The 16,568-nt window shown below is 36.8% G+C and overlaps 1 protein-coding gene across 1 annotated transcript in view; it reads right to left on the bottom strand.

Annotated features, from left to right (window-relative positions):
- MPDZ (multiple PDZ domain crumbs cell polarity complex component) overlaps window positions 1–16,568 on the bottom strand; it is a gene marked incomplete at its 5' end in the record, with an annotated part of 130,133 nt that overhangs the window by 49,119 nt on the left and 64,446 nt on the right. Inside the window, 4 exons of the mRNA XM_079706709.1 lie at window positions 3,059–3,151; window positions 6,791–6,895; window positions 9,472–9,513; window positions 13,178–13,376. Of these exons, the coding sequence (XP_079562835.1) occupies window positions 3,059–3,151; window positions 6,791–6,895; window positions 9,472–9,513; window positions 13,178–13,376 (439 nt within the window). The remainder of the gene's footprint in view (window positions 1–3,058; window positions 3,152–6,790; window positions 6,896–9,471; window positions 9,514–13,177; window positions 13,377–16,568) is intronic.

The following is a 16,568-nucleotide window of genomic DNA, read 5'->3' as shown; positions in this document are numbered from 1 at the left end:
TCTCTCTTTTACTTTCCTCAGCTGGGAAACGGAGCCAACAAGAGTCTCGACATCAGAGAGCTCCGGTGAGGATTACATTCATGAATACATGTAACATGCAACACAAAGCTTTGGGACATACTAAGCAATCAATAAATCTCTGATTACTCTTATTATGATGATTATAATTATGATTACTGAAGTAATGTCAACAAGGTATAGTATTCAATTCATATGACAAATGAGCAAATGTGTACCCCAGCACCTCAATCCTGTTATGCCTATACATTGTTTACTAAGATAACTTACCATTTTCTACCCATCAGGTTGACAAAAAGTTTTTAAATGATCATATGATGTGGTAATAAAGATGTGGGGAAAAGGAAACTCTTATATATTGGAAATAAAAGTAAAAATTGGTATAGTCAATTTAAAAAGCAATTTGACAACTTCTAGTAAATAATACAGTTAAATCTATGAGCCAGCAAGTCCACTTTGGGATATACACCTAGATAAATTCTCATCCATACATATAAGAAAATAAGATATAGTTACTGCACAGAATTATTATAATAATAATTACTCAAATATCAATGAGAATTAACTGTGGTATACTCATATACTGAAAGGCACTGCAACAAATAAACTGAATGAATTAGATATTTAAGTATCAACATGATAGATCTCCAAGACATCAGTTTGAGAGAAGAGTAAGTAAGCTGGAAAATGATACATACAGTATGATACAATCCTGTACATGAAAATCACACAAAAGTGTAACACAGATTATTTACAATCTTAAAATTTACCCTTTGCTAAAAAGTATTCTCTATTTCCACACAAAGTAAATTTTTCTTGACTGCATGAAAAAATGTCCTACCAGGTTTCCAATGTTGTAAAGCATATTCATAACAATTGTTCCTCATTTACTAAAAGCTCTGGCTATTTTGGTAAGCTTCCTCATGAACTTCGATGAACTTTCCCCCCAAAATACCTTAGTGCTTCTATGTAGGTTAGGGCGGGCAGAGTATCTTCTTTAAGATTTATGGAAGCTCCAGACATATCCTCTCTGTAAATTAGTTACTGCCTTTAGAGACACCTCTTAGGCTGACGTGAAGGCTAAAATCGAGGATAAAACTATAAAAATCTTCTGGTCCATAAGTTATATCCTTCTCATAAGAAAATTTCATAATGATTCCTGTGATCAACGCTTTATTTTCTTTGTTATGAATAATGATGATGAAGATGCTGATAAGACCGACACTGACTGAGTGCTCACTCTGTACTGGGCACTGGACTAAGGACTCTACATGCATTATGATATTGAATTCTCCCCTAAATTTAAAAGGTTCTATTATTTATTTTTATTTTTAAATTAAAAATTTAATTATTATTTCAAAAATGTTTCTTAAGTGAAGTACAGTTGCTTTAACATATATTAATGTCAGGGGTACAGCATAGTGATTCAGTATCTTTACAGATTATACTCCATTAAAATTTATTACAAGATCATGGCTATAATTCCCCGTGCTGTACAGTATATCCTTGTTGCTTATCTATTTTATACATAGTAGTTTATATCTCTTAATCTCTTACCCGTAATTTGTCCCTGCAGCCTTCCCTCTCCCCTTTGGTAACCACTAGTTTGTTTTCTATATTTGTTAGCCTGTCTCTGTTTTGCATATACATTTGTTTGTTTTAATTTTTAGATCCCACATATAAGTGATATAATACAGTATTTGTCTTTCTCTATATGATTTATTTCACTAAGCATAATATTCTCTAGGTCCATCCATGTTGCTGCAAATGGCAGAATTTCATTATTTTTATGGCTGAGTAGTAACATTCCACTGTGTGTATATATACATATATAAAGATATATAATTTCATCTAATATTTATAATTCTATCTAACTTGCTTCTGCCTCTTTCTTCAAATAAACAAGAAACTTAGTATCTTATAATATTTTTTCTGCCACAGATCTACCACTTATATTCTCAATGTGGGTAATAATGTAGAAAGACCTTAATTTCTCTAAGCAGTCTAAACAGTTTTTAAAAAATTCAAAACAAAAAGTCACTTAAGATGGCTGAAAATGCTTACTGTCTTTTGTGAAAGCAACATAAAAGGTCTCCTATACTTTGAACAGGATTTGACCTAGAGAATGTTTACATGTGATGGCTGTAGCCTCAAGCTCATTGGTGAGCAAGGAAACTCATCAAACTGTACTACACATCTGCAGAGTAGAAATTTTTATCTCTCGAGAATTTTATTTATTCATTGTAGAATAAATATTAAGTATTTACTATGTAAAAGGCACCTTTGTGATGGTCACTTTTAGATCTATTTAGAGAAAGTACCCAACGATTACTTATATTTTACACTTAATGCAAAATACCTTACATTTTTCTTTAATTACTTTGTGTGTCTCTATATCTTGCCTCCCCAAATGCGTAATAGCCTCCTTAAAGGCGGTATTTATGCCTTACACTTCCCTGTTTTTCACAAAATCACCTGCCTCTCATCTGGGTCCATAATCAGGATTCAAAAAATTCCTATTAGACTGAATTTGATTCTACTCAGCATGAACATGAAAATACACCTTGGTGATACACAGTAGTATATCCGAGCAGATGTAGGGAAGTCGTCTTTTCTATTATATATGAGATTCGTTCTAGAAAGAGCATGGGTTAGAATAACTGCAGCCTATGATAAGATGCTTACACACACATTTTGAATATATATGCTTGAATATCTAGTTTCTACAAATGCTAGAAAAATTTCAAGTTAACATTTGGTGGTTTACCTAAGATCAACTATACAAAAAATATTCCAACTACCTATGCATAATTTTCTCTAGTTTATTTAGTCCCTACTATGTGTCAAATCCTCAAATACATGTTAGTTTTAACCCTGTGTGATACAAATTATCTTCTCCACTGTGCCCATGCAGAAATGGAGGGTAAGGGATATTAAACTACTTGCTCAAAGTCACAGTAGCAAGTTGTCACCCAGTACTTGAAACCACCCCTCCCTATCTTTAAACACCAAGTAGGTGGAAGACTGAAATAGTTCTTACCGCCTGGATTGATTCCAACTGCTGTACGTTGCATTTTGAAGTTCACTTTCTTCCCCCTCTCCTTCTTCTCGCTCTGGTAGCTCTGGAATGTCTCTGTTAAAGAGTTACAAAGTGAGTACTCCCAAATCCTAGTAAAGCCATGCACGGTTGTCTTATATGTACTTTATTGTTGGTTTGGCTAAAAATGCAGAACTGCTTTATATTTTCACCATACTTAACTAATAAGTAGATAATAATTTACATTAAGGGGAAAAATAAAACCTGTATTTTATTTTACATAAAATAAACATCTTATATTACAATCAGTCTACTATAACTGAGTCTGGAGATATAGCAGAACACAAAGAATCTTTTCTAGTCTTTCTCTTTCCTAATGAAACATGGACGAAGGAAAGGCATGAAAAGAAAGGGAAAATGCCAGAATTTTAAAGAAAACTATTCAACAAGTTATTTCTTAAATGCTTACCGTGCGCAAGAAAGTAGAAGTACCATGTGGGTTATAAGCTTGCAAAGCCCTGATAGATCCCTGGCCTGAAAGAGCTTATCACCAAGTACACCAGGAATGTAGCATCTCTGCTTCCTCAGGATGGACCAGTGCTTTCCCTTCAACTTTTGAAAACAGATGGAAAATGCTTATGGTCCAGCTCAGCCCATCCAAAGGAGCCAGACACAGAATTCTCCTTACAGGAAGCAGTTTACAGTACGCTTGTGTTCAAGGTCAGTTTTCGATTTCTGTAGGAATTCAGATTTTGCCAAATGCCAGGCATACAGCAAAATGTGTCCAATCTGTTAACTGACTATAAATAAAACCATAAAATAATAACCTTGTCAAGAAACATTTTGTTTTCCCAAAGGAACACTTTGCATTGTAAGGCATTGTAAATGGCATTGTAAGAGCCATAGAGAATGGTTAAATCAATTACGGTGTGGCCTTACGCTGTTAGTAAAAAATGGATTTCTAAAGAAATAGGCCTACATATTCTTTTGAAAATAGAGAAGGCTTTAAAAACTCTAATTCAATAAATGTTTGCAGTTGATTTTTATAGAAATTGAAAAAATCTCAAGACAGTATATGTTCAGATCATATCCATTCTCCCCTGACAGGAATAATGAATTTGATTCTACCCAGCATGAACATGAAAATACACCTTAGTGATACACAGTAGTATATCCGAGCAGATATAATTCTGTCAAATTATATCATCTTCAGACTTTGAGATCAGAAGTCATCTAATCCAATAATCCGACTGTGTTTGAATGTTTCCCAACATTTCTGCCAAACAATTTGTCCAGACTCTCCCTGAATGTCTCATTCTTTCTCTGACCTGAATGTTAGATTTTTGTTTTTCATCTGTTAAAAGGAAATCCACCTGCCTGTGGTTCCTACCCATCGGTTTTGTGACTAAATCCCCCCTCTGTGTAAACTGAGGAAGGAGACTCTGAATGAGGCTGGGGTCCCCAGAGCCTAAGCCCGACAGTGTGACACGATGGTTGAGAATGGATCCAAAGAAGGATTTTCAAAACGATGTTAAGAAGCTGACTGAGAACTAGTCTGAGTGAAGCTCAATCCGTAAGATGCAAGGCAGATACAAGGCCTAGCCCTCTGGAAACACCACTGGAGAGAATATGATAGAAAAAGCAGGTAAGGAACATAGACAGGAATGAGAACTTTGAAAGAGTACCTAAAATATTCAGTTCTTACCCCTAAAGCCCAAGCTGGGGGAGCTGCTCAGACACAAGCACACACATTACATCACATGCTTCTGCCCTTTGAGCTATAAGATGATGAATATCCTGAGTCTTCTGATACAAAAACCCCATTCTCTTCAAATGATTCTCCAATCTCGAATCATTTCACTAACCCAGATATGCTCCTGTAAATGTGCTGATTATTCTTTATCCATCTTAGGCTGGGGTTTATGGGTCTTGGGTCATGTGCTCCAAAGAGCAGAATGGACTGGTTCTGTTCCCCAGCACTCACTCAGCCAAGAATGAATTTTGCACTCATGTTTGCTATTGAATATCAACGAAATTTCTGTCAACTATAATAACTAACTCTCTTTCATGTGCGTTAAGGTGCCAGAAATTGGCACAAAGTCACACAGTGAAGGAGCAGAGGTGAGACCTGAATTGAGGCCATCTTATTACAAAACCTGGACTCTCAACCTCCATGCTATGTTGCCCCATATTTTTATACTGGGCTTGTGCAATTCTTCTTTTTTGGATCCAATGGTTAAGAACATGGAGCCTGACTGCATGCATCTAACCTTGACTCTGCCACTTACTAGCTATGAAACTTGGGCAAGTAACTTAACCTCTCCGGTGCAGATTCCTCCTGTGTAGGATGAAGACCATTTTGTTTTGAGCACCCTTATATTAATAGCAAATATACTTTTTCTGCAGGGAAGCAGCTAGTCACAGCACTGTACAATTCAGGCCCTTCTCCTTTCTGTGCTGGGAGGGAAGCACAGTGCTGAAAGTGGCTCTTTTGCTATAATAGTAAATTTTTGAGTGCTTTTAAGGCCTCAGAACTTAGTAAGAATACCATGTTATCTTGGCATATTCTTTAATTAAGCCATCTGAAATGATATTTCAGAGGACACCAGAATTACTGATTTTACCACTTCAATAGGAAGTACCTGATAGTTGTAATCAATTCATGTCATTAACCCCGAGATGGAAATTCTAGACAGGAGTATGGCTGAGTTTTGTACAGGGTGGAATGAATACTCCTTTTCCCATAAAATTCAAGAGGCCCTAAGGGCCATGACATTCTTTGCTTTTATTAAACACATAACACACCTTTCCTTCCCTGACACTTTCTGGATAGCTGCAGCCATGTGCAATTTGTAGAGGAAAGAGCAATGTGATATCGTGATGTCTGCAAAGTCACTGGACACCAGGGTGCCCTGGGATGTTAGAACTTTTGTGAGCAAACCTCAGAATGTTTGCAAAGCCATTTTTCTCTACAGCATGCTTAAAGAGAAATCTGTTACTCAGTTGCTAATGCAACTGAAAAAAAACAGGCCCACAGCTGGAAGTGTAAAGTGGTTCATTCTTCCCGGAAAGGCAGTATGACATTATTTCTCTCCCTGTGCTGAACTCAGCAGCAGCATCAAAACCTAGTTTCTGCCTTTCCTAATGGGGGGGTGTGGGGGGACTACTTTTCCTGTATTATTTAAAGGTTCTTAATACGCTGCATATCAAAAGGCTTTAAAAAGCCATATACACTATTTCCTAACATGCATATATACAAAGACATTCAGCTCAACGTTCTCCAAAAGAGTAAAAACATAACTATTGAAAATGTTTCTGAATCTGTATGTACGTTAATAAAGAAATAAATAAAATTTCTGAAAATGTTTGCTTATGAAAGGAAAAGTGATACAATACCATACAAATTGTAGGTTCCAGGGAATTAATGAAATCATACTCATATCTGGGGTAAATTCCCAAAACTCAATATGTTGAAAGTGCTATACTGAGTGATACAACTAAAGATGTTTTAATTTCTTGATTTGATTTTTCACATATTTTTCCAAATTTTCCACAATATATGATCACTCCTTAAGTAATATGGGGGAAAGGGGTGAATATTTTTTAAAATCTTGAAAGAGAGAAAAGGAATTCAGTCTTTTTCATTTCTACTACTCTCTGACTCTGGATTCAAAACTCTTCTTTATAACTTGCTGTATCATTCATTCACTGTAGCAGATTTACAATTTCACTTACCTGCCAGTGTAGGAAGAAAAAATATCCAGTGCCATTATTCCTCCAGATTGTTGTCCCAAACTTATTTTGAACTCTTCTAAATGTTCTGCAGGCACATAAGTAATTCTGGAACAAGACACAATCCATGAAAGCAAAGGGAAGCAAAGTTTTGCCTGTTAGCGGAATCTTCCAAAATATAAAATAAAATTATATTGTCCCTTCACCTCTACTTTTTCACACAACTCATTTAAATTGGCTTAACTCAGTAGAGAATCCAAACTTCAAAAGGATAAAGTATCCTACAGGCAAGAATAATAACAGAAATTAAAATGTTAAACACTGCTGATAAACTATGTGTTTACCGATAATTATATGGGGGAGGAAAACAGCATAATGTCTATTTCCAGATGAGAACACTAACAGGAATTTTTTGAAATTAAAGGGATCTATAAATCCTTAGAAAAATAATTGTCAGTAATAACATTATTTTGTCCAAAGATTTTTGGGTTCCTTAGCAGAAACAAATTAGGTGAACTCTATTAAAACATTGGGTATACCAAATTACTTTACATTCTCCCATAATACACAATTAATTTTGGACATTAACAAGTATTATCAATAAGCATATCCTAGCTTTATTAAATTATTAACTCTCAAGTCTGAAGTTTAACCATTATAAGTTTATGTAAAGACTCTGCTACTAATTTATAGCAACTTCTTATATGTTCATTTTCGTTTCAGAGAAAAGCCTACTGTGTACACCTGAATGGTCTCTTACTAATTCAACAAGTGCTGGCTGAATGCCTATAATGTGGAAGGCACAGAGTAAGATGCTTATTACAGCTATAATGCTTAGAAACTGACATTTGAAAATTTAAGTTTACTGCTGTCCTATCAAGCTACACAACTGATTGACTTGTTTAAGTAGTCTGTTCTGAGATCCTCAAATTAATGAATAGTAAGGCAAGAGAAAGAATGCATTTGAAGTCGGTTCAGCATATTTGCACAAAGAAACAAAAGTATGTACCAAAAATCAAGAAGACTATTAAAAAAGTCTTCACAAAAATCATGAAGACTATTAAACTGGCTAACCATAGCTTACCCATGAAGACAATAGGTATCAAAACCTTAGCACTAAAGGGCAAAGAAAAAGGATTGTCTTTCATGTTATAATAAGAATTATACCAATGGCATAATTTATTGAGTGAGGAAGGTATATAATTTCAGACATCCTGGTGATTTCCATAAAAAGCATTCACTCTGTGAGCTCGCTTAGGTTTAGAGTCAGAGGACACAGTTCTGCTGCTTCTCCGGAGTGTTCTGGTAGGGTAAATAACCACCCATGAATCTCCATATCCTCAATCACAAAAAGGATGTCACTTTTTATGAGGCTATTGTAAGCCAAGAAGCACAATACAGACATAACACAGTGCTCTAACAGAGCGTCAGCCAGCCTGGCCACACCTGATCATTCTGGCATAAGCCGTGGACCCTTCCGACACTTTGTGACACTTTTACCTCAAGGATCAAACTGAAGTAAAAAACACAGTTTCAGTGGATTTAGGACTAGGCTGGGTGAGAGAGTGGCATCTTAATTCTGGAGCTACTTTATTTATTCATCTATAAAAACACCTTCTCTATAGTGTTACAAAAGTATACTGAATAGCAAATTTGCATTTATCCCTTCAAAAATAATGAGTCAAAAATGTTTAACACATTAGGTTGGGGAAGAAGACTGACTGCCTTTACACAAAGAAAAATAAAACATAAAACCTGAAAAGCCTATTCAAGAAAACTGGTATTATTTCTGAAGGTTCAGTGAAGTTAAAACTCATCTAAATAATACCTTAAGAAAAAAAGCCAGGAAGAGGTGAGGAGAAAAAGCTAGAACACAACAGGCAAAATAAAAATAATCAGTTAAAAGTATTTAATTTTTTAATTGGTTTGAGAAGGAAAAGCTGTTTCTATCCCAAACACTGTTGAAAATGAATTCTCCTCTATATTTATTCAAAGGTGTTTACCCTTTACCAAAAGGTGGGGGAGGAAGAACTTTACAAATATTTTTCTTATATTTTAGAGCAGTGAGAAAGAGGAAAGAAAGCAGTTTTCATAAATATTTAGCCCAACACAGACAGCAAGGCCATCAGAACAAGCATCCCACAATGCATTAGCCCATGCAGAACAATTATAATACATGCCTGGTCACACTGCCATACAAAACCTCCAGACACCAACCAAGAACACCAAACTACATTATGAACTGCATAAACACATTGAAACTGCTTATTTGAGAATTGTATTAAAAATTCTTAAAGGCAAACTAACCTTAGATTACATGTGGAGTGGAAGAAAAAGAATAGCATTAGTGATGCTGAAATGTGACACAGCTATTAATCCAGAGGTTGCGTCTACATATGCAGACAGGATCACTCCCTGAAAAAAGAGCTGGAAAGCTTAGTAGTAGGAAAATATGATTTTCAAATGAGTTCACAATCACCAGTACAATGTGAAAATGTAACCATCTCATAGCTCTGTTGGAAGTATGTTCTTACATAAAGAAGAAAAAAAAAAGCCAAAATGTATATACACTGAATCTCTATCTGGGTCTATCCCCACATCCGGATGTTACAAAAGCATGAAGAGGTTTCACAGACAAGTTGTAACACGCAGCCATAATGAGCTTTTCAATCACCATTACTCACACATAAAAGGGGGCTCGATCGTCAGCAGGTGCTGCAGAGAATCTAGAATGTGAAGCATACACCGCAGCATCTTTTTACAATGGTGTTAACAAATGTCAATGTCTTGCGCTGAATGTGATACGCATACATATGTAGTTAAAAATGGGTGCTCCTGGTTGTTTTTTCCCCTTTCCACCTCCCTCCTATCTACACCTCCCCCAGAAAAGCATCTGCTCTTTACTAGTGTCTATAGCAGTGATTATTAACAAGCATAGAAAAATGTAACTGCAATCAATCTTTTATTCCTTGATCAGGAATTCATCCCACACTTTAGGTTAAGGCAGGTGAATTCTGATTCAGCTCGGTAATTATCTGGCAGATGTTACAAGCAGCTGCCGCTAAGCACAAAACCCTGGCTATTATTACAGAAATATAAGCACTCCTGGCAAGGTGGAGTGTGAAGTGAGACAGAATGCATTCTGGTGAGGCTTCACATCTGGTTTTCCATAGAAAATAATGAAACCTGGAACTTACACTGGCTGTTCCTGAACTCTTGAAACTCGAATTATCTACCCAGGCACGCACGAACACGCATACACAAAGTTCCTAGTCATCTCTCGTAAGCGGCAAAAAAGAAGCCAGTGTGTTGTCTCAATAAGCAATGCTTTTCCTAAAACCAATCAGTTATGTAACTGAACCAATTAGAGTCCTTTTTTTTAAGTCCCTGCAATACATTCCTCCACCACCAGCCCAGATTAAGCTAGCTTCCTAACAAGAAATCAAGAGGAAGGAAGAGACATGGATGGAGCCTAGATTAAAGCAATGACCACAACACTTAACTGGCACTTAACATTATGGTTCCATGCAGAGTAACGGAAGGACTAGACTTTCCATTTGGAAGGATTACCCACAGTTTTCAAGGTAATTTTAAACCTTTTGCTTCATGAAAGCAAGTGACAGGGAGGAGAAATGGCCAAAAACACTTCATGCAAAATGCATGGAACACACTGCTCAGTCCTGGTCAATCTAAATGGCTATCTGTTTTACCACTTGACACAATTTTTCTAAAAAAGGATTATATGATTCTCATTTCTTTTTATCATTTACCCAATGAGTCAAAACTATAGCCATCCTAATCACAGCTTTAATAGGATACCTGAGGAGAAATCAAGGTAATTTGTGGGTGTGTCTGTGAGTGTGTGTATGCACGCATGTGAGCATGTGAGAAAGAGACTGACTGACAGACTGATTTCCAGAGGAGGGAAGGTTGTAGGATTTTTCTTATTTTCTCTTTTTAATGTAAGATACTACATTATATTTTGCTTCCTGGAAGCCTAAAGCAATTTTTTATGAAACTAGCTCTCTAGATACTCTTCACAGTCTTAATAAAGCTGCTGAATGCATAAGTGAGTAAATCCTGGTGCTAAATCAGAGGATGGGAAAACAAACAACAAAACAAATCAAAACAACCTCCCCCCCCCAAAAAAAAGCACAAAACAGGAAAGGAGAAAAAGGCTTTGTAGCCTGAAAATGTACCTGACACCTTTTCTAGAGTTGACTAGGTACATGACTTACGCTAAATCAATGTCACAATGATCTTATTTTGGGGCCACTTTTTAAGATCTGCAGTACATTAGAACAGCGAGGTAAGGTTAAAACCAAGCACCGATTCTAGTGCTCAGTGCCAAAAAGTGGACAGAAGACCTGCATCAGGGCTCACGACATAAGACGTGCATTATCACACAATAAATCAAATGATCAGTTACAAGGCCATCTGTATTTTGTAGTACCTCAAAACTACATAAGCTAAAACCCCAGCAGTAAAGAGTCTCCATGCAGATCCTTATCATTCATCTTTGAAGCAAAATGAATGGACACTAACTAGCCTGCAAGTGGTGAGGAAAGCACTTAACGTTTCTCTTTTTATTTATTGTAGAGGCACTGACATTTTTAATGGTCTTCGCTTGTACTTGCATGATTAATAAGATAATTATGGAACCGTCACATGATCTGATGATCTGTTTCATTATAAAATAAAAGTCAAAAAGGCAGGCAAATATATGAAAGCCCGTGAGTGAAATTCTGCCCTAAAATTAAAACCTCCTTTTTATAAGACAGCAGAATGCACTCTAAACAGCATATATTTTTCTGCTTTTTATTGACAGAAAAATGAGAAACAGGTTGTAAATACAGTTTTCTTACCTAAGCTCTACTGGTATGTATTTTGCAGAAGAATAATACAGAATTCAGTCAGTTAGATAATATTAATACAAAAAAGTCTCCCACACTAGTATTCATCACATCAATTTAAAGTAAACAATCTTTCCTTGAACTCTTATTTTACTATTTTATCCCTTATATGCAAATATTCAATTATTAATGCTAGAGAAAAAAGGAACGCTTTTACATTGTTGAGGTGTGACAATCAAGTTATGAACTGATTTTTATGCTGGCTCAAGAAATGTCTAGTGGGCTTCCCTGGCGGCACAGTGGTTGAGAGTCTGCCTGCTAATGCAGAGGACATGAGTTCGAGCCCCGGTCTGGGAGGATCCCACATGCCACAGAGCAGCTAGGCCCGTGAGTCACAACTGCTGAGCCTGCGTGTCTGGAGCCTGTGCTCTGCAACAAGAGATGCCGCGATGGTGAGAGGCCTGCGCACCGCGATGAAGAGTGGCCCCCGCTTGCCACGGCTGGAGAGGGCCCTCGCACAGAAACGAAGACCCAACACAGCAAGGGTAAATAAATAAATTAATAAACTCTACCCCCAACATCAAAAAAAAAAAAAAAAAAGAAATGTCTAGTGACTTAAAAAACAAACCACATATATGACATACTTTTAGTACATTATGGGATGATGAGACATTTAAACACTTCCTGACAAAATAGCCTATATGACCTACCATCAGACCATATCAACATTTTGGTGAATTCTCTTATATCATGAGGCAGTTCAACAAAGGATAAATTATGGGTCAGACTGACACTGTTCTTATACGATCTTTACCATGCCTGGCTCTTAAAGAACTGGCTGACTTGGAGGATTCATACAGATCATTAGGTAGTGCACAATTTGCTCTACTGAGGCCAATCCAAACTTCTTTGTAAGTTCCTAAGAGTGGACTGTCCTGCTCTATGAAAGATATTTCATATCTCTCACATCTAAGACTTTTGCAGAAATCACTGGAGAATTAAAAATAAAAATAGAAGGCAACATTGTTTTTAAGTATAGCTGTCCCTAGGTATCTGCAGGGGATTGGTTCCACGTGCCCCCATGGATTCCAAAATCCATGGATGCTCAAGTCCCTTACATATAAAATGGCAGAGTACAGTTGGCCCTCTAAACCCACGGTTCACTCAACCTCAGATGGAAATTTTGATCCAAGGTTGGCTGCCCCTGAGGATGTAAAACCCAGAGAGAGCTGACTGTGTATTTACTGAAAAAGATCTGGGTATATTTGGACCTGTGCAGTTCAAACCTGTGTTGTTCAAGGGTCAACTGTATTTCAGTATTGTTAGTATTAAGAAGTTATTGATTGTAGATATAGTGTCCTAAAGACTACAATCAATAACTTCTCAGGAATAGTCAAATTCTTCAGTGATTTATATTAAATAAATATATAATAATTTTTGTATATCAAACAGAAGTATGTACTGAGAAAAAAATCCTGATTAATGAATTGAAATTCCTGAATTTCCCAAGCCAAAATAGGATCCAAATGATACTTACTTTATGTCTGGCCCAATGAGAGAATGTCTTCTCAACATGGCTCGTGCCTGAGTATTAGTTAAACTGACAGTAGATTCTTCATTAACAGACAAGATGCAGTCCCCAACAGCAATCCGACCATCTCGACTAATGGCACCTCCATGAATAATGCTTCGAACAATCATCCCCAAGCCATCTTTATTAGCACTTACTGTCATTCCTATGGTAAAGGAGGGATACATATTAAATGCATGACTTTCATGGTCTCTCAAGGCAATAGAAACAAAAGCAAAAATAAACAAATAGGACCTAATCAAATTTATAAGCTTTTGCACAGCAAAGGAATCCATAAACAAAACTAAAAGACAACCTACGGACTGGGAGAAAATATTTGCAAATGATGCAATCAACAAGGGCTTAATTTCCAAAATATACAAACAGCTCATACAACTCAATAACAAAAAAACAAACCACCCCATCAAAAAATGGGCAGAAGAGCTAAATAGACATTTCTCCAAAGAAGACATACAGATGGCCAACAGGCACATGAAAAGATGCTCATCAACATCACTAATTATTAGAGAAATGCAAATCAAAACTACAGTGAGGTACCACTTCACACCGGTCACAGAATGGCCATCATTAAAAAGTCTACAGATAACAAATGCTGGAGAGGGTGTGGAGAAAAGGAAACCCTCCTACACTGTTGGTGGGAATGTAAATTGGTACAGCCACTATGGAAAACAGTATGGAGGTTCCTCAAAAAGCAAAAATAGAATTGCCATATGATCCAGCAATCCCACTCCCGGGCATATACCCGGAAAAAAAGCTATAATTCAAAAAGATACATACACCTCATTTACAATACACAGCGGCACCATTTACAATAGCCAAGACATGAAAACAACCTAAATATCCATTGACAGATGAATGGACAAAGATGTGGTGTGTATAAACACACACACACACACACACACACACACACACAAAGGAGTATTACTCACACATAAAAAAGAACAAAATAATGCCATTTGCAGCAACATGGGTGGACCTAGAGACTATCATACTAAGTGAAGTAAGTCAGAGAAAGACAAATATACCATATGATATCACTTACATGGGGAGTCTAAAATATGACATAAACTTATTTATAAAACAGAAACAGACTCACAGGAAGAACAGACTTGTGGTTGCCAAGGGAGAGGCAGGGTAGGGGAGGGATGGATTGGGGGTTTGGGATTAGCAAATGTAAACTATTATATATACGTATAACTGAATCACTTTGCTGCACACCAGAAACTAACACAACATTGTAATTAACTATACTTCAATAAAATAAATTTTTTTTAAAAAGCATTACTTTCAAATTCATTTTAATTGAATTTAATAATCCCTATGGATTCACAGATAAAAGAATAGGAGTAACTTTTTCAGCAGTAAAAAAAAACAATCAAAAGGAAAGCATTAGTTTCTAACAAAAATATTTTTTAAGTAAATTTAGAAATGTTTGTGAAATTATACCTGAAGACACTCCATGTTAAATACATGAGAGATGAAACAGGGTCTACACTGTGGAGTGAATGTAGCTTAGGCTATGTGATGTGTCATCACTTACACAGAAAGTTCTCTCAGGGAGAACATTTTAACAGTATCAAATCAATTTTATAATAATAGTTCATCTCTCACATATATGAAAGAATAAAGAGCAGGACTGTAAATGGAAAATTAGTTCTCTAAGAAACTCTCTGATATTACCTTATTTCTAGATCATTTGTTCATTTGGTATATACTTACTGTATGTTTACTATGTGCTAAGCACTATTCTGGTAGCTTGATATAAAAAAGCATAACGGGCTTCCCTGGTGGCACAGTGGTTGGGGGTCTGCCTGCCGATGCAGGGGACGCGGGTTCGTGCCCCGGTCCGGGAGGATCCTGCATGCCGTGGAGCGGCTGGGCCCGTGAGCCATGGTCACTGGGCCTGCGCTTCCGGAGCCTGTGCTCCGCAGCGGGAGGGGTCGCAGCAGTGAGAGGCCCGCATACCGCAAAAAAAAAAAAAAAAAAGCATAACAGAATTCCTAACATCAAGAAGCTTGTATTCAAGTCTTATCCGCAGTGCCTATCACAGTGCCTGAACATACAGTAGTCAGTTGAATTAAACTGATGTGAACATTAATCTGTTACCACTTTATTTTCAAATCTGAACTTCAACGAGCTCCAGATTTGGATATTTGATTGCCCTCTTGACATGGTCCCTGAATGATTCATAGGAAATACAACCCTAGTAAGTATAAAATTGAATTCCCTAGTCTCCATCTCCCCGTATTTCTCCATTTGTCCTCCCGTTTTTGGTAATGGTACCACCATACTACTCTCCATTACTCAAAGCAGAAATGTTGGAGTTGCTCTGGATTCCTACCTCTCTCTCACTCCCTATATTTAATCCATCACCAAGTTCCACCATTTCTATCCCTAAAACTTATCTTGAATTCATTCACCTTTCTCCACATCCATACTAAACCTAGACCAAGCCAGCACTTCTCCTGCCTCATTTTCTGAACCAGCCTCATAACTGGGCTCCTGGCTTCCAAAGTTGTCCCTGCCAATGCATTCTTCTCATAGCAGACAGAGCAACCATTCAAAAAAGACAAACCACATCACATCACTCCCTTTGCTAACAATCCTTTAACAGTTTCCTATTGTGCAAATATACAACATACCTACATGGCCCTGTGTATATGGAACTCCTGGCCTGGCCCTCCCGACGTGCACCCTTCCTTTGGGCTATGCCCTCCTTGCCCCACGCCCCCACCGTGTTCCAGCAACATGGCCTTCTTTCAGAAATATACCTTGTCTCCCTTTTCAGAGTCTTCGCCTGACACCCCCTTTCTGCAGCTCCTGCACAGCTAACAACTTCTCACTCTTCAATATCAATTCCTCAGAAAAATATTCTCAACAAACCCATCTGAATTAATGCTCTCTTCTCCCCCTACCCTCACTCTATTCCTTCAAAAATATAAGACCTATTGAAATTGAAAAATTTACATAAAATAATATAAATTCACTTAAAACCAAGTACTAAAAGTTCCTTCCAAAACAAGATTATATAATTAAACAATATAAGGAGAGCTATAACTCTCTTATTAAAACTTTGAGAGAAGTCAATAATCCATTTTTAGTTTTTTATAATATTTTTAAAAGAAAGAAATTCTCTCTGAATATTAACTTTAACTATACCAAATTAGACATGATATTTCAAATATTTTTTAAAGAATGATCCTGACTACAATATGTTTCCAGCCTGATATTTTATGCCTGGATTTGGGCCATCCAGGCTCCTAGTTACCATTTTCTGATAGGAATGAACCATTAATCAAATGTAGTTAAAAGATTCTGTTGAGATTCATACAAATGA

This window comes from Hyperoodon ampullatus, assembly GCF_949752795.1.
Source record: "Hyperoodon ampullatus genome assembly, chromosome: 6".
Taxonomy (NCBI): Eukaryota; Metazoa; Chordata; class Mammalia; order Artiodactyla; family Ziphiidae; genus Hyperoodon; species Hyperoodon ampullatus.
Note: the sequence above shows the minus strand (reverse complement) of the source record. Positions and strands in the feature narration are given on the sequence as shown.